The sequence below is a fragment of the Hyla sarda genome, chromosome 9 (genome assembly GCF_029499605.1).
Source record: "Hyla sarda isolate aHylSar1 chromosome 9, aHylSar1.hap1, whole genome shotgun sequence".
Taxonomy (NCBI): domain Eukaryota; kingdom Metazoa; phylum Chordata; class Amphibia; order Anura; family Hylidae; genus Hyla; species Hyla sarda.
Window position 1 is genome coordinate 91,988,501 of NC_079197.1, and position 26,343 is coordinate 92,014,843.

The 26,343-nt window shown below is 47.0% G+C and overlaps 1 protein-coding gene across 1 annotated transcript in view; it reads right to left on the minus strand.

Annotated features, from left to right (window-relative positions):
• THOC2 (THO complex subunit 2) overlaps positions 1 to 26,343 on the minus strand; it is a 165,620-nt gene that overhangs the window by 67,589 nt on the left and 71,688 nt on the right. The window contains exons 19-26 of the mRNA XM_056541081.1: positions 25,025 to 25,121; positions 24,438 to 24,555; positions 22,229 to 22,408; positions 21,922 to 22,086; positions 20,711 to 20,986; positions 20,360 to 20,501; positions 4,343 to 4,500; positions 3,540 to 3,668 (exon numbers count right to left, since the gene is read on the minus strand). Of these exons, the coding sequence (XP_056397056.1) occupies positions 3,540 to 3,668; positions 4,343 to 4,500; positions 20,360 to 20,501; positions 20,711 to 20,986; positions 21,922 to 22,086; positions 22,229 to 22,408; positions 24,438 to 24,555; positions 25,025 to 25,121 (1,265 nt within the window). The remainder of the gene's footprint in view (positions 1 to 3,539; positions 3,669 to 4,342; positions 4,501 to 20,359; positions 20,502 to 20,710; positions 20,987 to 21,921; positions 22,087 to 22,228; positions 22,409 to 24,437; positions 24,556 to 25,024; positions 25,122 to 26,343) is intronic.

Here is a 26,343-nt window from a genome sequence, read left to right on the forward strand (position 1 = left end):
GTCTTTTACAGCTTGTGAAAATAAAAAGTATGGGGCAACACCAGCATGTTAGTGTAAAAAAAAATTCTTTTTTTTTTACACTAACAGGCTGGTGTAGACCTCAAATTTTGGTTTTCATAAGGGGTAAAAGCCCCCCAAATTTGTAGTGCAATTTCTCTCGAGTACAAAAATACCCCATATGTGGCCTTAAACTGTTTACTTGAAATATGACAGGGCTCCGAAGTGAGAGCGCCCCATGTGCATTTGAGGCCTTAATTAGAAACTCCCAGCATGCCTAGACAGTCAATGGCTTTCCGGCAATACTTGGAGTTGTTGTTTTGCAACAGCTGGAGGCTCCGTTTTAGAAACCGTGCCCTACAAGACGTTTCTCGTTTTTATTGGGGGGGGGGGGGGGGGGGTGTAAATGTGTAGGGGTATATGCATATGTGGTGTTTTACTTTTTATTTTGTGTACTTAGTGTTTTTAGGGTACATTCACACGGGCAGGGGTTCACAGTGTAGTGGTGTCCAAACTGTAGCCCTCCAGATGTTGCAAAACTACAACTTCCAGCATGCTCCAAGCTTGGACTCCTGTTAACCCACAATATAACCCAGTGTACTGGGTTTAGTGTGGGTGAACAGGTTGACAGTTTTCCATTAAATTTCATTAAGAGCTCCAAATTTTCATAATATAAATTCCATACATTAGTGTGGCACACTAGTAAAACCTTTAAGAGGCTGCAAAGCACAACACAACCACTGGACAGGTCCATAACGTGCAAACCTCCTCTATTAAAGGGGTTGTGCGCTGCCCTGCAGTTCGCAGCTCCACTCACAGCATCCGGAAGTTCATTCCTCCGAACGCTGTGTGCGGGCTTCCGTGTTCGCGGCCGCCGGGCGTGACGTCTCGCCCAGCACCCTCGTGACGTCTCGCCCGCCCCCTCGTGACGTCTCGCCCGCCCCCTCTACCAAAGTCTATGGGAAGGGGGCGTGACAGCGGTCGGGCCCCCTTCCCATAGACTTTCGTTGAGGGGGCGGGCGAGACGTCGCGAAGGGGGCGGGCGAGACGTCGCGAAGGGGGCGGGCGAGACGTCGCGAAGGGGGCGGGCGAGACGTCGCAAAGGGGGCGGGCGAGACGTCGCAAAGGGGGCGGGCGAGACGCCGCAAAGGGGGCGGGCGAGACGCCGCAAAGGGGGCGGGCGAGACGCCGCGAAGGGGGCGGGCGAGACGCCGCGAAGGGGGCGGGCGAGACGCCGCGAAGGGGGCGGGCGAGACGCCGCGAAGGGGGCGGGCGAGACGCCGCGAAGGGGGCGGGCGAGACGCCGCGAAGGGGGCGGGCGAGACGCCGCGAAGGGGGCGGGCGAGACGCCGCGAAGGGGGCGGGCGAGACGCCGCGAAGGGGGCGGGCGAGACGCCGCGAAGGGGGCGGGCGAGACGCCGCGAAGGGGGCGGGCGAGACGCCGCGAAGGGGGCGGGCGAGACGCCGCGAAGGGGGCGGGCGAGACGCCGCGAAGGGGGCGGGCGAGACGCCGCGAAGGGGGCGGGCGAGACGCCGCGAAGGGGGCGGGCGAGACGCCGCGAAGGGGGCGGGCGAGACGCCGCGAAGGGGGCGGGCGAGACGCCGCGAAGGGGGCGGGCGAGACGTCGCGAAGGGGGCGGGCGAGATGTCGCGAAGGGGGCGGGCGAGACGTCGCGAAGGGGGCGGGCGAGACGTCACGAAGGGGGCGGGCGAGACGTCACGAAGGGGGCGGGCGAGACGTCACGAAGGGGGCGGGCGAGACGTCACGAAGGGGGCGGGCGAGACGTCACGCCCGCCGTCCGCGAACAGCGTTCGGAGCAATGAACTTCTGGATGCTGTGAGCGGAGCTCCGAACTGCAGGGCAGCGCACAACCCCTTTAACACAATATTTTTTTCATCTTGTGCCACAAATCTATGAGGTGTGTGTGTGCGTATATATATCTATATCAAAGAGGAAAGGTAAAGGAGGACGCGTCTATGAGTTTTCTCCAATTTGATAAAAAGTTGCTAGGATGCATACTTAATTCTAATATGCTGGCTTCACTCAGACGTTATACAGATGTATATACGCGCCTGTATTCTGGCCTGACTGCAGTTTGATGATCCAAATTGACAGGCGTCAGTTCACATCATGAGAAATGTGGTCACGCCGGAATTTGCATCCGTGTGGAGCCAGCCCAAGCTTGTATATCATCATGTCTTTCCATCTTTGCTTGGGTGAGGAAATCAGGACTAAAGTCCTAATCTGTGGCCACCAGTTTTTGTGGTAAAATAAACTAGCTAAATAGCTTCAAAGACCTCTGAGAACGCGCAATCCAGAAGTATACTGTAAAATATGTTACAGGCTTTCATTGGACAGCTACATACAAAAAGTGGGTCCTTCTGAAATACATTTCAAGAGATATTCCAGGATTTTGTTTTATTTACTATGCTACAGGGGCTGTAAAGTTAGTGTAGTTCATGATATAGTGTCTGTACCGGTGTGTGACTGTTTTCTCACAATTCTTATGTGATTTTTACATCAATATTTATTTTTAACAGCATACAACATTACTCATGTCTCGGGATTTCCCAAGTTGCAATGCGGCCAAGACCTGACTCACTAGTCAGCTGATGACAGGGAGCCTGTCTGCTTCAATGGGTGAAGGGATCGCTTGGTGGGAGAGAGATCAATCTGCAACTAATGCAACAGCTGTAGGCACCCTGATTGAAAACCACAGGTCTTTTGAATGGATGCAGCTCATTTATGTTTCAATGGGTGGGGTGGCTGATGTGTTGGGAGGAAAAAAGAATTATGGGATTTGTAGGCAAAAAAAGAAAACTCAAACAGTAAATACCAGTTCACAAAAAGCTAGCCACAGTATTATGGTAATCTCACAACATAACCATTTAGCCCAAAGACAAGCGCAGATCCTTCCTAAGCATGTCCATTACTGTCTGCCAGGTATGTACTAAAATCACCTTATGGTGGATAACCCTTTTAACATGTCTCCGTCTGGGTTACATATAGTACCAAAAATGTAGGCTACAAAGTCAGTATACAATTTCACCATTGTCGTAACAAACAAAAACTAACTTTGCTGGATTTTAAATCTGGGACCAAAAAAATTGGGAATGAACTATAGGCAATACAATAATCTATCATAAAACACTAATTCCCTGTAGTATTCAGAATAGAGAATCCAGGTAGTAACATGGCTGAAAACATGGCAATGTAATACTGCCCATACATTTCAGATACAGGCACTTGACCAATAGCCATTTGTCCTGATCGCACCATATTTAACCACTAGGTCGGGCAGAGAGTGCATGTATTCTCAATAGGAAGAAAGCTGTTACCAGATAACACTCACGATGGCCTTTATCGGCAAAAGAATGTGTATGTTGATACCCTGTAATTAGGGAGACCTTCTGGAGCAACCCCCTCATGCAAATTAGATGAATGGTGGGTTCGGTCATTAATCTAAAATGTATGTCCACAAAAAGCACAGTTAATTCAGGACATAAGCATCATCTGATCAAGTTATATCTTATTTCCTCACCTTATCATATATGGCTCGATCACTGTGCCACTTGGTAACAGTTTCCAGCATACAACAAAGAAATCTTCCATAACGGCTGGCTTCATTTTCTGTGCAGCTTGCAACAGTGTAAATGATGTCCGAGAAGACCTGTCATTAGGAAAAGACCAGATTTATCAGAACCAAGACCACGACACTGACAAAACTGTCTTAACACATTGAACAATTAAAAAAATTGCATGCATCTTTCATGCTCATGAGTATGCATTATCTTGTATACCTCAAAGACACATGCCAAAGAACTAGATTAACAAATGCCCCCTTCTATAATGCTAAAGCAATGTAACACCACTATCATCTGTACTGCTAATTCTCCACTACTGTAGGCAGAAATACTATACTAATTTATTAGACTATCCAATAAGCAGCTCTTACTATATTACTAAAAAGAGCAGAATAAAAAAAGCTTCTACATAAAGACAATGGTGTCATTACTATCCAGGAACCTCAATAAATTTAAGGAAGTCTGTCATCAGTTGCATGTTGCATGAACCACAAGTCACGTAGGTGGTCCCTGGTAGCTTTTCCCCACTCATCCTCATTGATAGTCTGTCACTGTTTATGTACAGAAAGAAATATATCAATCAAGGCTGGTGGAGTGGGAAGAAGTTTCCCCCATCCCGCATCACAGTTCAGGCAGCATGAAAGTGATTTCATGTTTCCTTTAAAAGTAAATAGTGGATTTGGGGCTCACTAAAAAGGAAACCCTAATGGAAAGGATAAAATGAACCATGAAAACCAGAAACACTTCAAAGAATACTTACTCTATCATAGCAAAGTAGTGTAGAAAAGTTAGGCGTTTTCTGTAAGTGTACAAGCTCTACAAACCGAGCACAGTATACAGCATCAATTGATGAGAACACACAGCGGGGAAATATACAAAGCTGTAAAAATTTGGTGATCGTCTCATTCTTGGTAGACCCTAAAACAAAATGTAAAATATTTGTAGTAAAACAGTGGAGAAAGAAAACTGCATCAACTAAGTACTATCAACAGGCATACACAGTGGGCCATGTTGCCCAAAGTATATTCATGACATTTTACTGTATACCTGTATATGGAATAGTGGAGCCTTCTATGCTTTTTTTTTTTTGTACCATAATGAAGTATACTGATGTATAACATCACAAGCGGCGTTCTCTGAGTGAATACATCTGTAAAGTTATACTAAGCAAGTACACTGGGATCTTCACCAGAGATATACACCACTCTGTACACCGTTATGTGATCTATACCACTGCTTAAAATTATGAGGAAATCAGATTTGACAATACTTACCTTACAAATTCGGCATTGCTCCTGCTGCACCAGTTGTCAGTCCATCCTATTTCTCAACTGTATGTGGAGATGTGATTACGTACCAATGGATCATCATAGCACCAGGCTGCAAACTGCTGCCGAGGTAAAGCTGAAGTCTCATGGATGTCACATTAGTGCATACAGATGATAAATAGAAAATACTGGAGGGTGCAGCAGGATAGTACAGATTTTTACTTAGACTGCATAATCTGAAGGTTCATCATACATTTGCAATCGATGTATCTAGGTGCATATTTGTGTAAAAAATTACTTTACATGATAAAATCCCAACTTGAGTTATGCAAACCTTCATAAATCATTTGAAGATAGAAGGCTTTCATACGAGTCTGATCCCTTTTCTGGCAATATACTGCTCCTACACACAGCCATATTACAGAGGTGTGAATAAACCCCAAATCAAAAGTTGAAAGCCTTTTTTTGCTTAGCCACAGCAATTTACAATAAGCGAGTCCCCAAGCTTCAAATCCTACATTTATCTTGTGAGGCAGACTCCTACACCTTGGCAGGAAACCAGCAAAAGTTGCAGTATGGAGCAAATGCTTTGGTTTATGCAACAAGCAAAAAAAATATCCAAGGAAACAGCCTGGTTCTGGTGATCACAGAGACCCCAAACACAGCAACACAATGTTAATCCAGATACTGAACAGAAACCTTTAGAATACCAAATTACCAAAAATATAAAAGATTAAATGGAGACACAACAAGCTACAATGTTTTTAGTTTAATCCCTTAAGGACCCAGCCCATTTTCACCTTAAGGATTAGAGCATTTTTTTTGCACATCTGACCACTGTCACTTTAACCCCTTAAGGACCAGGCCATTTTACACCTTAGGACCGGAGCGTTTTTTGAACATCTGACCACTGTCACTTTAAACATTAATAACTCTGGAATGCTTTTACCTATCATTCTGATTCCGAGATTGTTTTTTCGTGACATATTCTACTTTATGTTATTGGTAAAATTTTGTCGATACTTGCATCGTTTCATAGTGAAAAATTTCAAAATTTGCTGAAAAAATTGAAAATTTTGCATTTTTCGAACTTTGAAGCTCTCTGCTTGTAAGGAAAATGGATATTCCAAATAAAAAAATTTTTTATTCACAAATACAATATGTCTACTTTATGTTTGCATCATAAAATTAATGAGTTTTTACTTTTGGAAGACACCAGAGGGCTTCAAAGTTCAGCAGCAATTTTCCAATTTTTCACAACATTTTCAAACTCACTATTTTTCAGGGACCAGTTCAGGTTTGAAGTGGATTTGAAGGGTCTTCATATTAGAAATACCCCACAAATGACCCCATTATAAAAACTGCACCCCCCAAAGTATTCAAAATGACATTCAGACAGCATTTTAACCCTTTAGGTGTTTCACAGGAATAGCAGCAAAGTGAAGGAGAAAATTCACCATCTTCATTTTTTACACTCGCATGTTCTTGTAGACCCAATTTTTGAATTTTTACAAGGGGTAAAAAGAGAAAATTTATACTTATATTTGTAGCCCAATTTCTCTCGAGTAAGCACATACCTCATATGTCTATGTAAAGTGTTCGGCGGGCGCAGTAGAGGGCTCAGAAGCGAAGGAGCGACAAGGGAATTTTGGAGAGTACGTTTTTCTGAAATGGTTTTTGGGGGGCATGTTGCATTTAGGAAGCCCCTATGGTACCAGAACAGCAAAAAATCCCCACATGGCATACCATTTTGGAAACTAGACCCCTTGGGAAACGTAACAAGGGGTAAAGTGAACCTTAATACCGCACAGGTGTTTCACGACTTTTGCATATGTAAAAAAAAAAAAAATTTTTCACTAATATGTGTGTTTCCCCCCAAATTTCACATTTTTGCAAGGGTTAAAAGCAGAAAATACCCGCCAAAATTTGTAACCCCATCTCTTCTGAGTATGGAGGTACCCCATACGTGGACCTGAAGTGCACTACGGGCAAACTACAATGCTCACAAGAGAAGGAGTCATATTTGGCTTTTGGAGAGCAAATGTTGGTCGGGGGGCATGTCGCATTTAGGAAGCCCCTATGGTGCCACAACAGCAAAAAACCCTCACGTGGCATACCATTTTGGAAACTAGACCCCTTGAGGAACGTAACAAGGAATAAAGTGAGCCTTAATACCCCACAGGGGTTTCACGACTTTTGCATATGTAAAAAAATATATATTTTTTTTCACTAAAATGTGTGTTTCCCCCCAAATTTCACATTTTTGCAAGGGTTAATAGCAGAAAATACCCCCCAAAATTTGTAACCCCATCTCTTCTGAGTATGAAGGTACCCCATAAGTGGACCTGAAGTGCACTACGGGCGAACTACAATGCTCAGAAGAGAAGGAGTCATATTTGGCTTTTGGAGAGCAAATTTTGCTCGGGGGGCATGTCGCATTTAGGAAGCCCCTATGGTGCCAGGACAGCAAAATAACCCCCACATGGCATACCATTTTGGAAACTAGACCCCTTGAGGAACGTAACAAGGTGTACAGTGAGCATTTACCCCCCCACTGGTGTCTGTCAGAACTTTGGAACAGTGGGCTGTACAAAATTTTTAATTTGCACAGCCCACTCTTCCAAAGATCTGTCAGACACCAGTGGGGGGTAAATTCTCACTGCACCCCTCATTATATTCCGTGAGGGGTGTAGTTTCCGAAATGGGGTCACATGTGGGTTTTTTTTTTTTTGCGTTTGTCAAAACCGCTGTAACAATCAGCCACCCCTGTGCAAATCACCTCAAATGTACATGGTGCACTCTCCCTTCTGGGCCTTGTTGTGCGCCCCCAGAGAAGTTTGCGCCCACATATGGGGTATCTCCGTAGTCGGGAGAAATTGCATTACAAATTTTGGGGGGCGTTTTTCCCTTTTACCTCTTGTCAAAATGAAAAGTAAAGGGCAACACCAGCGTGTTAGTGTAAAAAATTTATTTTTTTACAATAACACGCTGTTGTAGACCCCAACTTCACCTTTTCATAAGGGGTTAAAGGAGAAAAATCCCCCCAAAATTTGTTAGGCAATTTCTCCCGAGTACGGCGATACCCCATATGTGACCCTAAACTGTTGCCTTGAAATACGACAGGGCTCCAAAGTGAGAGAGCGCCATGCGCATTTGAGGCCTGAATTAGGGATTGCATAGGGGTGGACATAGGGGTATTCTACGCCAGTGATTCCCAAACAGGGTGCCTCCAGCTGTTGCAAAACTCCCAGCATGCCTGGACAGTCAACGGCTGTCCAGCAATACTGGGAGTTGTTGTTTTGCAACAGCTGGAGGCTCCATTTTGGAAACAGTGGCGTACCGGACGTTTTTCATTTTTATTGGGGGGGGGGGGGGGGGCTGTGTAGGGGTATGTGTATATGTAGTGTTTTTTACTTTTATTTTATTTTGTGTTAGTGTAGTGTAGTGTTTTTAGGGTACAGTCACATGGGCGGGGGATTACAGCGAGTTCCCGCTGCGAGTTTGAGCTGCCGCGCAAAATTAGCTGCATCGCAAACTTGCAGCCTGATACTCACTGTAAGCCCCTGCCCATGTGAATGTACCCTGTACATTCACAGGGGGGGGGGCCTCCAGCTGTTGCAAAACTACAACTCCCAGCATGCACAGTCTATCAGTGCATGCTGGTAGTTATAGTTTTGCAACAGCTGGAGGCACACGGTTGGGAAACACTGAGTTAGGAAACAGACAATGTTTCCCAACCAGTGTGCCTCCAGTTGTTGCAAAACCACAACTCCCAAACATTCTCAGGAATGCTGGGAGTAGTAGTTCGGCAACATCTTTAGAGCCAGATGTTGCCGAACTACAACTCCCAGCATGCTGGGAGTTGTAGTTTTGCAACATCTGGAGGACTACAGTTTGCAGACCACTAATACAGTGGTTCCCAATCTGTGCCCTTCCAGATGTTGCAAAACTAGAACTCCCAGTATGCCAAAACTGTCCAGGCATGCTGGGAGTTGTAGTTCTGCAACATCTGAAGGGTCAGATGTTACAGAACTACAACTCCCAGCATGCCTGGACAGTAAGGGCATGCTGAGGATGTGTAGTTTTGCAACATCTGGAAGGGCACAGTGGTCTCCAAACTGTGGACCTCCAGATGTTGCAAAACTGCAACTCCCAGCATGCCCAGACGCCAAGGGCTGTCTGGGCATGCTGGGAGTTGTAGTATACACGGTCCCATTACAGCAATGCATGTCGCTTTACGGCGACGTGCATTGCTGTAAAGGGCCCGACCGCGGCTGAAGATCTACTCACCTGTCGCCGCCGCCGCCATCTTCCTCGCCGGGATCCGGGTCTTCAGGGACGAGGTAAGTACCGGGGCCGGTCCCCTGCACTCCCCCGTCCCCCGCCTCGTCCTCCGGTCTTCCTCCCGTCCTCTCCGGACTTTCAGGGGCCGGGCAGGACGGGAGGAAGTAACCGCCCCCCCTCCTGCGATTGGTCGGTTAACTAACCGACGGATCGCAGGGGATCGGAGGAGGTGGCAGGTTTGCCACCTCGCTCCGATACTTCAGCATGGTCCTGGCTGTCTGTGGCAGCCGGGATCATGCGAAATTACCGGGTGGTCGGGTCCCAGAGACCCGATCAGCCTGGTATCGCCGCAGATCGCAAGGGCGATTTCCCTTGCGATTTGCGGCGATCGCCGACATGGGGGGCCTACATGGCCCCCCTCGGCGTTTGCCCTGGATGCCTGCTGAAGGATTTCAGCAGGCATCCAGTTCCGATCTCTGCCCGGCGAGCGGCAGAGACCGGAAATACAACAGGACGTTCTCTAACGTCCTTGGGCATTAAAGCCCAGGTAGTGAGGACGTTAGAGAACGTCCTATGTCCTTAAGAGGTTAAGCATTAATAACTCTGGGATGTTTTTACTTATGAATTTGATTCAGAGATTGTATTTTCGCGACGTATTCTACTTCAACAGTGGTAAATTTTCGCCAATACTTGCATCATTTCTTGGTGAAAATCTCAAATTTCATGAAAAATTTGAAAATGTTGCATTTTAACTTTAAAGCTCTCTGCTTATAAGGAAAATAGACAATCCAAATAAAAGATTTTTTTTCACTTACCGTAAAATCTCTCTCGGAAGATCCATTGGGGGACACAGGAACCGTGGGTATATCTTACTGCCACTAGGAGGCTGATACTAGGCATAACAAAAAAAAGAAGTCGGCTCCTCCCAGCAGGATATACCCGCCTACTAACTCTGTGTCTCCCAATGGATCTTCAGAGAAAGAGATTTTACGGGAAGTGAAAAAAAAAATCACCTTTTCTCGTTCAGCTCCATTGGGGGACACAGGAACCATGGGACGTACCAAAGCAGTCCCCGGGGTGGGAAACCAAAGTAACCCGGAATCAAGCAGACGGCAGAGCCACCGCTGCCTGCAAAATCTTACGCCCCAAACTGGCGTCGGCAGAAGCAGAAGTGTGCACTTGGTAGAATTTCGTGAACATGTGTATCGAAGACCAAGTGGCCGCCTTACACACCTGCAGGGGGGAAGCCCTGTTAAAGACTGCCCAAGAGGCCCCCACCGAGCGAGTGGAGTGAGCCGTAACCTGGAAGGGGGGATTCTTCCCATTAGAACGATACGCCTCAGAAATTGCAGACCGGATCCATCTGGAGATGGTGGCCTTAGAAGCCGGCAGACCCTTGCGTCGGCCCTCCAGAAGGACGAACAGCGAATCAGCCCGTCGGAAGGAAGACGTGGCCGAAAGGTAAACCCGCAAGGCTCTGACCACATCCAGGTTGTGGAGGGAGCGCTCCTTAGGATGAGACGGAGCAGGGCAGAAGGAGGGAAGAATGATATCCTCCTTCAGATGAAATTAAGAAACCACCTTTGGCTGAAAAGAAGGTACTGGCCGGAGCACAGCCTTATCCTGATGAAGAATCAGGAAGGGGGGTTGACCCAATTCTGACACCCTTTGGATGGAGGTCACGGCAACCAGAAAGGCCACCTTCCATGAAAGGAAACGAAGGGAGATGTCCGGAATAGGCTAGAATGGAGCGGACTGCACAGCGCTCAGGACCAAGTTCAGGTCCCAAGGGGAAGTAGGAGACCTGTAAAGAGGAATCTCATGAGCCACCCCTTGAAGGAAGGTGCGAACTGAAGAGTCGGAGGCCAGAGGCCGCTAAAAGAGAATAGACAGCGCCGACACTTGACCCTTGAGGGAACTAAGAGCCAAACGCGTTTCAAGGCCTGACTGCAAAAACGCCAGGAGGTTCAGCAGAGAGAAACGAACCGGAGAAAGAGAGCAGGCCTCACACCACCGAAAGTAGGCCCGCCAAGTCCTGTGATAAATCCTAGCCGAGGACTGATTAAGCGCCATGAGCATGGTGTGAATAACCCCGGAGGAGAAACCACGGGCCTTCAATGCCGCGCTTTCAACCGCCACGCCGTCAAACGTAGCGGCAGAGAATTTGGGTGGCAAAGTGGACCCTGAGAGAGACGATCTGGCAGCCGAAAAGGAACGTCCGCCACGAGCCGAACCACGCCTGCGTACCAAGAGCATTGGGGCCAATCTGGAGCCACCAGAATGGACGAGACGCCCTCTGCCTTGAGTTTCCTCAGCACTCGGGGCAGAAGAGGAAGCGGCGGGAACAGATAAGGGAGAGCGAAGCGAGACCAAGGAATGACGAGAGCATCCGCGGCCAGTGCCAGAGGATCTCAGGACTTTGCCACGAAGGTCGGAACCTGCCGGTTTAGGCAGGACGCAAAGAGGTCCATGTCCGGAATCCCCAAGCGATCGCAAATGGACTTGAACACTTCCGGGTGAAGAGACCACTCCCCGGGATCGGGAGAGGAGCGAATTAGAAAGTCCGCTTCCCAATTTTCCACCCACGGGATGTGGATCGCTGATATGGGAGGGAACCAGGCGCTCCGCCCAGACCAAGTTTCTGAACACCTCGGCCATGGCAGTGTGGCTGCGAGTGCCCCCTTGACGGTTGACATGCGCTACGGCCGCGGCGTTGTCCGTCTGAATGCGGACCGGGCTGCCCCGGAGAAGGGACTCCCAGTGCAGGAGACAAGAAGATGGCCCAGATTTCCAGGACATTGATGGGAAGATTGGTCCCCTGTGGGGACCAGCGGCCCTGGACCGTCCGGTCCAGAAGAATGCCCCCCCAACCGAGGAGACTCTCGTCCGTTGTGAGGACCAGCCAGTTCAAAGGAAGGAACGAGCAACCGCCTAGGAGGAGAGCGGAGCAACCAAAGAAGCGACTGGCGGGTCCAGGAGAGCAGACGGATCCGGCTATCCAAGGACAGGGGAGATCCGTCCCAGAGAGACAGAATGGACCACTGAAGCGGGCGGCAACGAAACTGTGAGAACGGAACCGCCGCCACAATTCTGCCCAGCACTGCCATGCAGGAGCGAATGGACACAGGATGTGGTCGTCTCAAGAGGCGGACACCCGACAGAAGAGCACTCCGCATGTCCGGAGGAAGGAAAACCCGGGCTCTCTCGGTATAGAACCGAAGGCCCAGAAAAATCAGAGACTGGGAGGGAGAAAGATTGGATTTTTCCACGTTTATCAGCCGCCCGAAACTGGTCAAAGTCTGCAGGGTGATGTGGAGACTTTCCTTGTTCTGGACCCGGGAAGGGCTTTGATAAGCAGGTCGTCCAGATAGGGAAGGACAGACACCCCTCGGGAGCGGAGGATGGCCATGACAGCCGCCAGGATTATGGTAAAGACCCTGGGGGCTGTGGCCAGGCCGAAGGGCAGAGCCACAAATTGAAAGTGACCCTCCAGAACTGCAAATCGCAGAAACCGTTGGTGGGGACGAAAAATCGGGATGTGGAGATACGCATCCCGAATGTCCACAGAAGACAGGAATTCACCCCGATCCATGGACGCAACAATCGAGGGCAGGGACTCCATCTGGAAGTGGTGAAGTCGAAGGTGCCGATTGAGGAGCTTGAGGTCCAAAATTGGACGGACCGTTCCCCCTTCTTGGGAACAACAAAGAGGTTTGAATAGAAACCCCAGAAACGGTCCTGAGGAGGAACAGGCACAATGACACCTTGTTCCAGCAGAGTGTGAATGGCAGAGCGAAAACCTGCCACCAGGACGGGCGAACGAGGAGGCCGGGACCGAAAAACACGATCTCGGGGAAGCGAACCGAACTCGGTAACCCTCGGAAACTACACCCCGAACCCAGGAATCCTGGACTTGTGCCAACCAGACATTCCGAAAGAGGGATAAACGACCGCCCACCTGAGGGAGAGTCTCGAGTTGGGGCGCCCCTTCAATTTGAGGTAGGCTTGCAAGTTCCCGACTTTGCGGGGAAATGGTTGGAACGGCTATCCTCCTTCTAGGAGGGGCGGGGCTTAAAGGACAGGGCCTGCCTAGCTTGCGAGGAACCCAACTTTTCCTGGCGGCCGGAGCCCTGGGAGCAAAATGACCGAAAGAAAGCAGTCTTGCGGAATCCCCCGCGAGCGACAGGGCGGCGCGCCTTATTCTGGGGAAGCAAGGAACTTTTACCGCCCGTAGAGTCAGAAATTATGTTGTCCAGCTTTTTCCCAAAAAGATGGTCACCAGAAAAGGCTATTTCAGTCAGCGATTTCTTGGAAGCAGAGTCTGCGTTCCAAGCTTTAAGCCACATAGAGCGGCGAATGGCGATTAGATTTCCAGACGCAACAGCGACACAGCGTGCCGACTCCAAGGAAACTTGGCAGATATAGTCACACGCCTTGGAGATCTGGAGAGCAATATCAGCCAGATCATCAGAAGGGGCCCTGGACAGCACCCCTTTGCGGAGCTGAGAAGCCTAAACTGATAAGGCCTTTGAGACCCAAGTCGATGCAAAGGCAGGAAGTAAGGAGGACCCAACCGCCTCGAAGGCGTACTTTACATGATTTTCCCCCGCTTGTCCGCGGGACCCTTAAAGTAAGCAGCATCCGCCAGCGGCAAGGTGGTGGATTTTGATAAACGGGAGACTGGGGGGTCCACCGACGGTGGAACGGTCAATTTAGAGACAAGCTCCTGAGAAAACAGACACAGAGTCTTCAACCGTTTAGTGCCTTGGAAGTGCTTCTCCGGAAGCTTCCAGGCGTTCTCCAGAAGATCAACAAACTTCTTATGAGGATGGAAGACCTTGGGGGAGCGATGAGTTTGTGTAAAGGAAACTCCAGGAGCAGGGTCCGGAGTTCCAGGGTCCAGTAGATGGAAGGTGTCCTTGACAGCTGACACCAAGTTGTCCACCAAGTCTGACATGCATGACAACTCTTCAGAATCCGATTGCGGAGCCGAGTCTGAGTCCATCAGTTCCTCCGGAGACCGGGAACGGGCAGTGGAAGCTCCGGATCTAGGCGACATGGATCTGGAATGGTGGGCCGGGGATAGGGAACGGCCCCTAGGAGAGCGACCACGTGACCGAGGGCGCTGCCCAGAAGGTGGGGACCTGGAGCGCGAGAAGATCTGTGCTTAGGAGAGGAGTCAGAATAAATGACCCTGGGACGTCCATTAGAGCTTCGACAGTCCAAAGACGCCGAGCTCGTATCCCGAGGAGGACGCAAGGAGGACTGCTTTAATGCCGTAGCCACTTCCCTGGAAACCTGCGCCTGATCAGAGATCATTTGGGAGAGAGAAGACACCCAAACCAGGGCAGGGTCAGGGGCCACGCGCTCCGGGGGGCTATGCTGGGTGGAGGGGATTAGGGCAGGAGGAAGAGCAGGCAGAACAGGTGGGTTCAGCCGAACCCAACGGCATTTTAACCTTACACCCCCTGCAAGCATAGTAAGTGACCAAAGCAGTCGCCTGTATGAGAGAAGGTTCAAAGCAAAATTACAGAGAGGTCAGCTACCCAGAGACCGAAAGAAAAAGGAACAAGCTCGACCAGTTTCCTGTGTCTTGCACTCGCTGAAGTCTTGCTAGGATCGCAGGAACAGCTTGCAGCACCAGGTAGCAGAAGTTCCAGGCTGCTGCAGCAGATATGGAGCAACTGAGACCAGAGAGGAGAGCCACAGGAGCAGAGTGCAGCAGCAGCTTGTGAGGTAGCAGTGCTGGACTCCGGAGCAGAGGCGCGTCACGTGACCTGGACAGCGAGAGGAGACTGAGGACCCCCGCAGCGCAGGCTGGCACAGGAGAGGCTGAAAAACTGCCCACAGTACGCGCGCTAGCACAGGAGAGGCTGAAACATGCCTCCCTGTGCGTGCGCTGTTGTGGGGATAGAAGCGCAGATAAGTGCAAACAAAAAGGGGCGGAGCTAAAGGGGCGCACGGCCGGTACCAGGCCAAAGCCGCGGACTAAAGTTGCGGCCGAACCCGGGTCAGACGGCCGCGAACACCGCCTGGCGCACGGAGGTAGGAAAGTCCGGCATCGGTCCGGGGCTGTGGGGACGGCTGTCGGGAGTAAAACTGTGCAGAAATTGTCCCCTTTTTCCCGCAGTGGTGCCCCCCCCCAGCTACTTACAGCCGGTGCAGCTGCTGCAACAGCTGCAGAACCCTAAAAGGAGCTCTCTCCTCAAGGAAACTGTGATCACATGCCCCTTATAGTGCCCCCTTCAGAGAGGATAAAAGGGGAAAAGGGGGGGGGGGGGGGTTAAGGGAAAAGGGTTAATATACCCACCTTAATGATGTTATACTTACCTCGCTGGAAGTCTTCCCCCCCCCCCCCCCCAGAAGTCTTCAACCAGTCTGTGCCAAACTGCATCATACCAGGCTTCAATAAGCAGGGCGAGCAGAGGCAATAGGTGACCCGGACCCAAGGTACAACCTGGTGCTGGTTGGTGGCGGGGAAGGGTTAACGGACCATACTCTATGGCCCGTGCCCTTCAGTCGCATGTGGGGAAATCAGGCAGCGCCATGCTCCTGTCGCCCCTACCTAGAAAAAATAAAAAAGGAGAGAAAAACTAGACTAACAGCTAGAAAATAATAAAATTAGAACAGGTCTGGAGAAACTCAGACCTGTGCCTGCCTCCTAGGACACTAAAACTAAAACTGAGTGTCTGAGTCAGTAGGCGGGTATATCCTGCTGGGAGGAGCCGCCTTCTTTTTTTTTGTTATGCCTAGTGTCAGCCTCCAAGTGGCAGCCAGATATATCCACGGTTCCTGTGTCCCCTAACGGAGCTGAACAAGAAATTATATATTAATAATAATAATTTTATTTATTTAGCGCCTACAGATTCCACAACGCTTACAATCATGGGGTACAAACAAAGACAAGTATCAGACATAATATTACACAATAACTATTCAAATAAGAGGTGTGGGGATATGTTGAGGACAATTAGAGAATGTTATTGGCCTGTCTGAAGAGATGTGTTTTCAGGCCACGTTTGAAACTATGGATGTTGTTGTGGAGTCTGAGGGATTGAGGGATAGCATTCCAGAGAACCGGTGCAGCACGAGTGAAGTCTTGGAGACAGGAGTGGGAATTTCGGATTATAGAAGATGTTAGTGTGAGATCATTAGCAGATCGGAGAGCATTGTGGAGAGCTTTGTGTGTGAGAATGAGGATTTTGTACTGTATTCTGGACTGAATTGGTAAACAGTGTAGTGACTGGCACAGGGAGGAGTCGGTGTAGCGGCTGGAGAGGAAGATGAGTCTGGCTGCGGCACTAAGGATGGACTGGAGAGGAGAGAGTTTGGAGAAAGGGAGGCCTATTAGTAAAGAGTTACAGTAGTCGAGGCAGGAGTGAATCAAAGCAATAATGAGAGTTTTAGCAGTTTCAGTAATGAGAAACGGGTGGATTCTGGAAATGTTTTTTAGATGCAGGTGACCAGAACGTGAAAGGGACTGAATATGGGGAGTGAAAGACAGATCAGAGTCAACGGCGATTCACATATACAATAGCTCTACTTTATGTTTGCATCATAAAGTTGTTATGTTTTTACTTTTGGAAGACATCAGAGGGCTTCAAAGTTCAGCAGCAATTTGCCAATTTTTCACAAGATTTTCAAGACAGGAATTTAAGGACCAGTCCAGTTTTGAAGTGGATTTGAGGGGCCTTCATATTAGAAATACCCCATAAATGACCCCATTATAAAAACTGCACCCCTCAAAGTATTAAAATTACATTCAGAAAGTTTGTTAACCTTTTAGGTGTTTTACAGGAATAGCAGCAAAGTGAAGGAGAAAATTCATAATCTTCATTTATTACACTCACATGTTCTTGTAGACTCAGTTTTTTAATTTCTCCAAGGGGTAAAAGGAGAGAAATCCCCCCCCCCCCCCAAAATTTGTAACCCAGTTTCTCTCTAGTAAGGAAATACCTCATTTGTGGATGTAAAGTGTCCTGTGGTTGCCGGACACCCCTCACAGAACGTAATAAGGGGTGCAGTGAGCATTTACACTTCACTGGCGTTTTACAGATCTTTGGACAAGTGGGCTGTGCAAATGAAAAATTACATTTTTCATTTTCAAGGACCACTGTTCCTAAAATCTGTCAGACACCTGTGGGGAGTAAATGCTCACTGCACCCCTTGTTATGTTCCGTGAGGGGTGTAGTTTCCAAAATGGGGTCACATGTGGGGGAGGTCCACTGTTCTGACAGCATGGGAGCTTTGTAAACACACATGGTCTTCAATTTCGGACACATTCTCTCTCCAAAAGCCCAATGGTGCTCCTCTTCTGAGCATTGTAGTTTGCCCTCAGAGCACTTACATCCACATATGAGGTATTCCCATACTCAGAAGAAACAGGGTTAAAAAATTTGGGGGGCTTTGTCTCCTACAACCCTTTGTGAAAATGAAAAATGTAGGGTAACACCAGCATTTTAGGGAAAAAAAAGGTTTTCTTCATTTTCCGATCAAACTTTAACAAAAATTTGTCAAACACCTGTGGGGTACTAAGGCTCACTATAACCCTTGTTGCGTTCCGTGAGAGGTGTAGTTTCCAAAATGGGGTCACATGTGGGTATTTATTGTTTTGGGATTATGTCAAAACCACTGTAAAATCAGCCACCCCTGTGCAAATCACCAATTTAGACTTCAAATGTACATGTGAGCTCTCACTCCTGAGGCTTGAGTGCCCGCAGAGCACTTTGCGTCCACATATGGGGTATTTCCATACTCACCCAAAATTTGTAACACAATTTCTTCTATCTTTTTTTCCTTTTACCGCTTGTGAAAATGAAAAGTATGGGGCAACACCAGCATGTCAGTGGCTGTCCGGCAATACTGGGAGTTGGTGTTTTTCAACAGCTGGAGGCTCGGGGGGGGGGGGGGGGGGGGGGGGACTGTGTAAGGGCGTCTATATGTAGTGTTTTAGTTTTTAATTTGTGTAGGTGTAGTGTAGTGTTCTTAGGGTACATTCACATGGGCAGGGGGTTCACAGAATTTCTCGCCGAGAGTTTGAGCTGTGGCGGAAACTTTGCCGCATCACAAACTTGCAGCAGAAAACTCACTGTAAACCTCCGCCTACGTGAACGTGTAGGTGACTACGCTCCAGTGTATGTACGTTGTGCAGATGCCTCAATAAAGCAAAGAATTTTAGCTGTTCTCCGATGCTGGATACCTTCTTCTATTGCCATTTCCAGTGTGGAGGGGAACGCACTCCCCAGTCCAAGCACGGCAGCAGATACAGAGGTTGGAGCGGAGCTATCAAGCATTAGTGAGTACATAACTCCTTTAAGTGGTGCAACTAGAAAAATGTAACAGTATGTTTAAAGGGGTACTCTGGTGCTTAGACATCTTATCCCCTATCCAAAGGATAGGGGATAAGATGCCTGATCGCGGGAGTCCCGCCGCTGGGGACCCCCGTGATCTTGCATGCGGCACCCAGTTTGTAATCAGTCCCCAGAGCGTGTTTGCTCCGGGTGTGATGTCACACCGACGCCCCCATGTGACATCACGCTCCGCCCCTCAATGCAAGCCTATGGGAGGGGGCGTGATAGGCTTGCATTGAGGGTCGAAGCGTGACGTCACACGCCGTCGGACCTGTGGTCGCCGGTAATCAGACCAGGAGCGAACACGCTCTGGGGACTGATTACAAACAGGGTGCCACATGCAAGATCACGGGGGTCCCCAGCGTCGGGACTCCCATGATCAGGCATCTTATCCCCTATCCTTTGGATAGGGGATAAGATGTCTAAGCACTGGAGAACCCCTTTAATTTTATTTTTAAATAGGCATTGTCAGATACAAAAAACATATATACACACACACACACACACACACATAATAGTTTTTCTAATATAGTTATTAAAAAGAAAAATTCACTTTTTATTAAATAAAACTGCCTTTGAAAATCAGGCCACTAGGGGTTCCCATACCTCCTGAGATACTGACTAGTCCTGCAACAGCAGTGTGTCCAGAGGTCATGGACACGAGATTGCTGATGGACAAGGCTGCAGGAGGGACTAGCCTCTACTGTGCCGGCCTGTCTGCCTGTGGGTGCCCGCGTCGTATGGATCTACAGCATCAGGGCAAGGAGCCTTCAAGGGACACAACTATATATTTCTGTAGTTTTTCTACCTGACTATTACTAAGTCTTATACTATTTCTTCTCAGCAGCTGCAGTTTGGCAGAGGGAGAAAACAGCTGTTACAGGCAGTGCAGGACTTTAGTAATATACTGAATGCCCTGATAGCCTGTATAACAGCGGGAGTGTAACAGGTTGGGGATGACTTGTATACAGGCTGTCAGGGCATGAAAGGAGTTGCAGCTTTATATGAGCCCTCCCCAAACAGTCACGCCCCATCTGTTAGAAAATGTCAACTCCCATCTTGCCCTGAAAGCTTGCATGTCAGTCATCCCCAACCTGTCGCTCTCCTGCTGTTATAAAACTACAACTCCCATCATGCCCTGATAGCCTGTATAACAGCAAGGGAGTGACAGGTTGGGAATTACTTCTATATAGGCTGTCAGGGCATGATAGGTGTTTCAGCTTTATATGAGTCCTCCCCAAAGAATCACTCTACTGCAGCTAAAAAACTACAACTAACATCATGCCCTGACCGCCTGTATATCAGTCATGCCCACTCGGTCACTTTCCTGTTTTAGAGGCTATCAGGGCATAATGGGAGTTGTAGTTTTGCAACAACGATAGTCAGACAGCTTGTGGCAACACTGCTGTAAAATCAGAGTTTTACCAATCATGTGGCTCAAGCTGTTGCAAAACTACAACTCCCAGCATTCCCTGGACAGCCAAATAATGTGCGGGCATGCTGGGAGTTATAGTTTTGCAATAGCAGGAGGGATACAGCTTGCACCAACATTGCTGTAACACAGAGTTATACCTCTCCTGTGTTACAGCAGAAATATGGTCGTAGACACATAAAAAAAATATATGTACGTGATCAGGATGAGGTACTTTTTTTGTGGGATCTGACAGGTACGCTGTAACCCATTGTGGAAAAATTCCTCTATCGAGAGGGATACTTTTTGATCTGATTTAGCTGATGTGATGCTAGTGATCAGCTCAATCACAGGAAAAAAATTTCCATAAAGTTGACCTTTAAAAAAAACAGATAAAATTCGAGTAGATAACCAGAAAAACATCAAGAGATGATGGAAAGGTTGTGATGGTATTTTGTACTTACGTGCCAAAAGCCAATTGTCTTTTTCCAGTTTCATTCTCTGCAGAACTCTAGCTACATGCTCTGATTGCTTCTTCTCTTCCTCTACTAGCTTATCTTGTAGAGCAGTGCATCTTTCTCTTTCCTTTTTCTTTTTGTTTGGAGCCTACAAAGAACATCAAGTGATTTTAATATAGAATTCAATTCAAAGTGCCTCCTTCACCACTGCAGTAATACAGAGGTAACCACTGGAGTGGTGATAATGGGGACTTGTCAAGTGAGTAACAGAACTTTTGTTATTTTTTATGACAATACTTCACCCCCAACCACAAAGTTTAACACAAAAAATGATGTTGAGAGAAGTGTCCAGTTTACCATTTCAAGATTGTCATCAATGGCTTTCATCTGTATTTTCAACTTGTTGATTTCTCTGTTGTAGCTGGATGTTGGAACAGCAAGGTCATACATAGTTAAGGACCAAAAGGTAGCATAAAACATGGGGCTGATATCCTCCCACACTTTAGGAGGGTGCAAGGAAATGACAGCTTCGTGAACAGGAGCCATGACAGCTTCACACGATGAGATGTATTTGTGCACCTTATGCTGCTGTTTGTTTCCCTTCTCGGTTTTCTTCAGCTCATCATATTTAGACTAAAGATTAGAAATGAACATAAAATTACTATTTCTGAAAATCTTTTTAGAACACAGTTTCACACCTACAAGAAAGAAAAACAATTCTAGGATATTAAAAGCAGGGTTTGGCTCCTCTCGATGTTCCTTCTGAGCTTGGCAGTTTCTTGATTACATTTTCAAGGAGAACTTTTGCCAATTTGCCTGGGCTGCCAACAACTAAAGTAAGAAACCTTAGCTCAGGCTGGGTTCACCTCACATTTTCTCCCACACGGGAGCGCATACGGCAGGGGGAGCTACAATCTCGCGCTCCCGTATGCACTCCTGTATGTAATTCATTTCAATGAGCCGACCGGAGTGAAACATTCGGTCTGGTCTGCTCATTTTTAAGCAGTATGCGCTTTTACAACCGGACCTAAAACATTGGTTGACCACAGTTTTAGGTCCGGGGAAAAAGCGCATACAGCGCAAAAATGAGCCGACCGGACCGAATGTTTCACTCTGGTCAGCTCATTGAAATGAATAACATACGGGAGCGCATACGAAAGCATACGGAAGTGCAATGTTTTAGCTCCCCCCTGCCGTATGGGAGAAAACGTGATGTGAACCCAGCCTTACCTGTCACAGTTAAGCTGATATTTCTCTACCTTTCTCCGGCACCAAACACATCACACTGTGCCCAGCTAATTGCCGGCCACAGCAATGTCCTGCCTCGGTCAGGGATAGGCTGAGGGGCAGTGTGATGTGTCCAGGCACAGGAAAGATTGGGCCTGTTATATCCCACTGCTGCTCAAACTGGTCACCAGCTGAGGCAGAACCATGAGTGGATTATAAAGAAGAGGACAGTATTAAGAAAAAGAACTGCCAGCTTTAGTTTTATGCAACCCATGAAGTATGCCACAAAACCTTTAGGGGTGACTTCTTACGGCTCAGAGCCATGATAAAGCATTACTTACTGAAATGTGATGTGCATACATTGGTCTGGATAGGAAAAATGCAGCATCGTGAGGGGTGTGATATTCATTGCATAACAAATCTATGGACGGAACACGTTTTATGTAATCTTCTGTACTCAGATTAGATGCCAGAAAGCCACCAAACTGAACTAGTGTGTCGTGACACTGAAAGAAAGAACGGACAAGATAATTATGTATAGTTACTCAACACTATGCATGGCCAACAATCTAGAAGGGCCACTGCCTGAGACTCATTACATAACTATAAAAATACATACATATCAGTGATGCTTCAGCAGTGACTCACCTGATCATAGAGCTTCCCCACCAGCTTTAAATGTTTCTCTCCTCCCTCCTGGAAAACCACTCCATTTCTCTGCTGAGCCATTAACAGACACAAAGGAAGAGCCAGGTCATGGTCAAGCAAAGCATCTTTTAACCTCTGAGAAGATTTCTTTGTATTCCTAATTTGTCCAAAATAACCACCCTATGAAAAATAATCACAAAAAGGGATAAAATCAACCAGATTATATTAAATTTATTTACAATTTACTATTTAATGTAGCATCAGAAAATTACCTATTATGAACCAATTAAAGGTTAACATATCTAATTAGCTAAATTAAACATATCCCAGAAATTCTGCAGTTCTTACTATGGCCACTGAGCAGGTGCCTTTCTCAACAGTCATATCCTTTTAATCAAAGGCAGAAGTCCCATAAAACTTAATGTATTTGCTCCCACCAAATAGGGGACACTCCCAAAAGCGAACACGGACACACCCAATAGGGGACAAAACACTCCCAATAAGGGACAACCAGGCTTATGTGCCAGCCTTACCTTGCCGCATCCCCTGCAGCAGTCCCAGCACAAAAGCAGAGAACCACTGTTTAAACAGTGGTCTCCTGCTTCTGTACATCCGCCGGCTACATCGTTCGATGGCACAGGGGGAACAAAGTGGCACAGGGGGATAAAGGGGAAATTAAATGGCACAGGGTGTGTGAAATGGCACAGTGGGTGGTAAAGAGGGGGTGATAAATTTGCACTGAGGGTAGTAAAGGGGAATTAAATGGCACGGGGGGAGGGGATCAAGGGGAAATTATGTGGCAGTGAGGGTAATAAAGGGCACAGGATATAAAGGGGGAATAAAATGGCATGGGGGGTTTAAGGTGGGAGGAATGAAGGAGTATTGGAGGGATCAAGAGGGGGAATAAAATGGCACGGGGGGGGGGGGGGGGGAAGAAATGGTACAGGGGGAGACAAGGGATGATTAAACTGCACTGGGAGATTCTATTTTCATGTTGCTTTTTATAGGTAATTACACTCTGTAGTGAGTACAGGACAGTATTCATCATTTAGAAAGCTTTTTGAGCCTTTTTCCCCCAATAGGGGACATCTCTCAATTGCGGATACTAACCCCCCTCCCCCCTCCCCCGTGAGTGTCCACTTTTGGGAGATTCTACTGCATTATGAAACTTGCCTATTCTTCTGTTTTTCAATATGAGAGAGCAAGATCACAGAACCCTAAAGATATCACAATAAGCAATTGCTTTTCCTTCTATTTTTAACTTTGGATTCAAGTTCACTTAAAAGGGTTAAAAATCACACAGTGGTCCTTTTTCTGGGACCATGCCATTTTCCAGACCCTACAACTTATCTGAAGGCTGCCATGTTATTTTTCAAAGCCTCTCCAATCAATAAAAGAAGTAAACAGTAATGTTCTGATCTTTGCAATCTGACTAGATGAATGGACTCTTCCTGCTGTGTCAGCTGGCTTCAGATATACTGCTGTGAAAGCTGGCAGCACAGCTCTTAGCTTCAGATAACAGAAGCATTTCCAGGCTACTTACAACATAAAGCACAAAAAGTCACTGTCCAAAGCACTTCTGAAAAGCTGTACAAGACTAGACACAAACACAAGTATATACAAGTTAAAAAAACAAGACTAACAGCATCATGCTTATAATGTACATGAATGTTCTATCTTCAGAAGGGAAACCAATCAAACACAGGTTCATCCAAATGATGAAAACTAAATAATAAATCTTCTCTTAATTTACAGCTACATCGCCATGAGCACTATGGGGCGAGGTTCAACACTGAAGTCTGCAAGAGTGGGCCCCAAGACAAAATGGATGTCTCAATGTTTGCACCCTCCATCCCCCCGTTCTTTATTGGCCCAATAAATATTCTAATGCTTAGTCAATAACATGGACTGGATTTCGTTCAATACAATTCGCGCACATGACCGTATATACACAATATATTTAACCAAAACCAGGAGTGGATCTTGAACAAAGAAAAAGCTGCTAATCTTTCCATTATTAAAGTTTCTCTCTTTAGGTATTTTGGTCAGTAATTTTACCATATTTTTAAGAATGGAAATGCCAAAGTGTGAACCCAGCATAAATAACACATGGTGCGCAGACTAGACAAGTAGAATATTTAATAGCAATCAAAGCCATTTTTTCTAAATATGTTCTCCAAATCAGCGGGCAATACATTAGATCTCTCACCTCTGCTTTAAGTTGCTCTCCGCCTGTCATTGCTTCAAGTTGCTCCATTGTAATTTCCTCCGTAATTTCAATGCCAGCCATTTTTTGTACCACCTCTTTTAGAATCAGTAAATCAAAGCTGAAAAGAAAACGTGAGGGTGAGACTAAAGCTGTGATGGGCCACATTAAGCTCACAGACAGATTTTTGACACATGGAGGGAGATTTACCAAAACCTGTCCAGAGGAAAAGTTGCTGAGTTGCCCATAGCAACTCAGAGCTCTTCTTTCAGTTTTAACAAGGCCTCTGCAAAATGAAAGAGGCAATCTGATTGGTTGTTAAGGGCAACTCCGCAACTTTTCCTCTGGACAGGTTTTGATAAATCTCCCCCATGAGGCTTCAAGTTTATATGTATAGTTTGTATACAACTTCTTAAAATAGAAAACAACAAACAGTATCACTTATTGGTATGCCATGGTGCTCACTGCAGGCCACAGCTTCTACATCCTGCTAGATAAAGAGTTTTGGGGGTTAGACCCCAAACAAGCACACATTTACGAATAAAAAGATAAAAGAAACAAAACAGAACAACAAACTGAAAATCACTTACCTCTTACCAGCTTTCAACTGATTTGCTACATACTGCAGAAGGCCAGCCAATTCAATAGGATATTTACGAAAAATTGCTCCACAAAAGCTAGCCAAGCCTGCAATATAAAAATGTACAGATATTATGCAAAAAATTATTTACTATGTCAACTGATAGCAACACTAACAAGAGATAGCATGGGCTATTTGCAATGACATAGCGGATGGCAACAGACTATTCACTGCTGTACATCCAAGAACCACAGCACTACATACAGATAAAATAGAGCAGATTACATATTTTTGGAAAACAACATGGTAAAATGTGCAGTATATGGATTTCCATTGGATAGAACAAAAACTAACTACCCTGTCTTAACTAACTTACAGCCACTACTTTCTATGAGCCAGAGAGAAGAGCCATGAAAGCATTAGTGGCTCATGTCCTGGCAGAACCAATGGGAAGATTTATCAAAACCTGACTAGGGGAAGATGCTGAGTTGCCCATAGCAACCAGATTGCTTCTTTCATTTTTGAAAAGGCCTTTGAATAATGAAAGAAGCGATCTGATTGGTTGCTATGGGCAACTCAGCAACTTTTCCTCTGGACAGGTTTTGATAAATCTCTGCAAATATGTCTATGTATCACAGGACAGCCGGCATTTAATACTAGAATTTCCCCTCAGCTTTGGCTTATACGTTCTCAGGCGAGAACAATGGATTGATTGGAATTTCAAAAGCAAAGTCTATGGTGGTCAGCTGATCAACCACTTGAAGGCTTAAAAGGGATCCCCCCCTCCCCCCCCCCCCCAAAAAAAAAAAATCCTATCCCTTAACCAAAGGAAATAAAGATGTCTGATCGCGGAGGACCAACCGCTGGGGACCACGGCGATCACCGGCGCGGCACCTATGTCATCCGTGCACGGCGTGAACTCCGTGCCAGATGACTAGTGACTACAGCCGCCAACCCCCCCCCCCCCCCCTCTATGCATGTCTATGGGAGGAGGTGTGACGGTTAGGTAGTAGCCACCACGCCCCATTCCATAGACATGAACGGAGGGAGCGTGGTGTGACATCACAAACACGGAAGCTCCAAGCTTCTGTGTTCCGGACGCCGCTGCTGGCCTGGGGACCCCCGCGATCAAACATCTTATCCCCTACCCTTTGGATTGGGGATAAGATGTATTTAGGCAGAGTACCCCTTTAATTCTTAAAGCCATAATAGGGCTCCTAGCCCTATGCTTCGTGGCAAAAATGGTTTTGAATATAAAAGCAGTAGAGCTTATTTTTGAGGAAGTCTTTCCCAATTTCACACGACCTGATATAATCCAGTGGTTTTCTC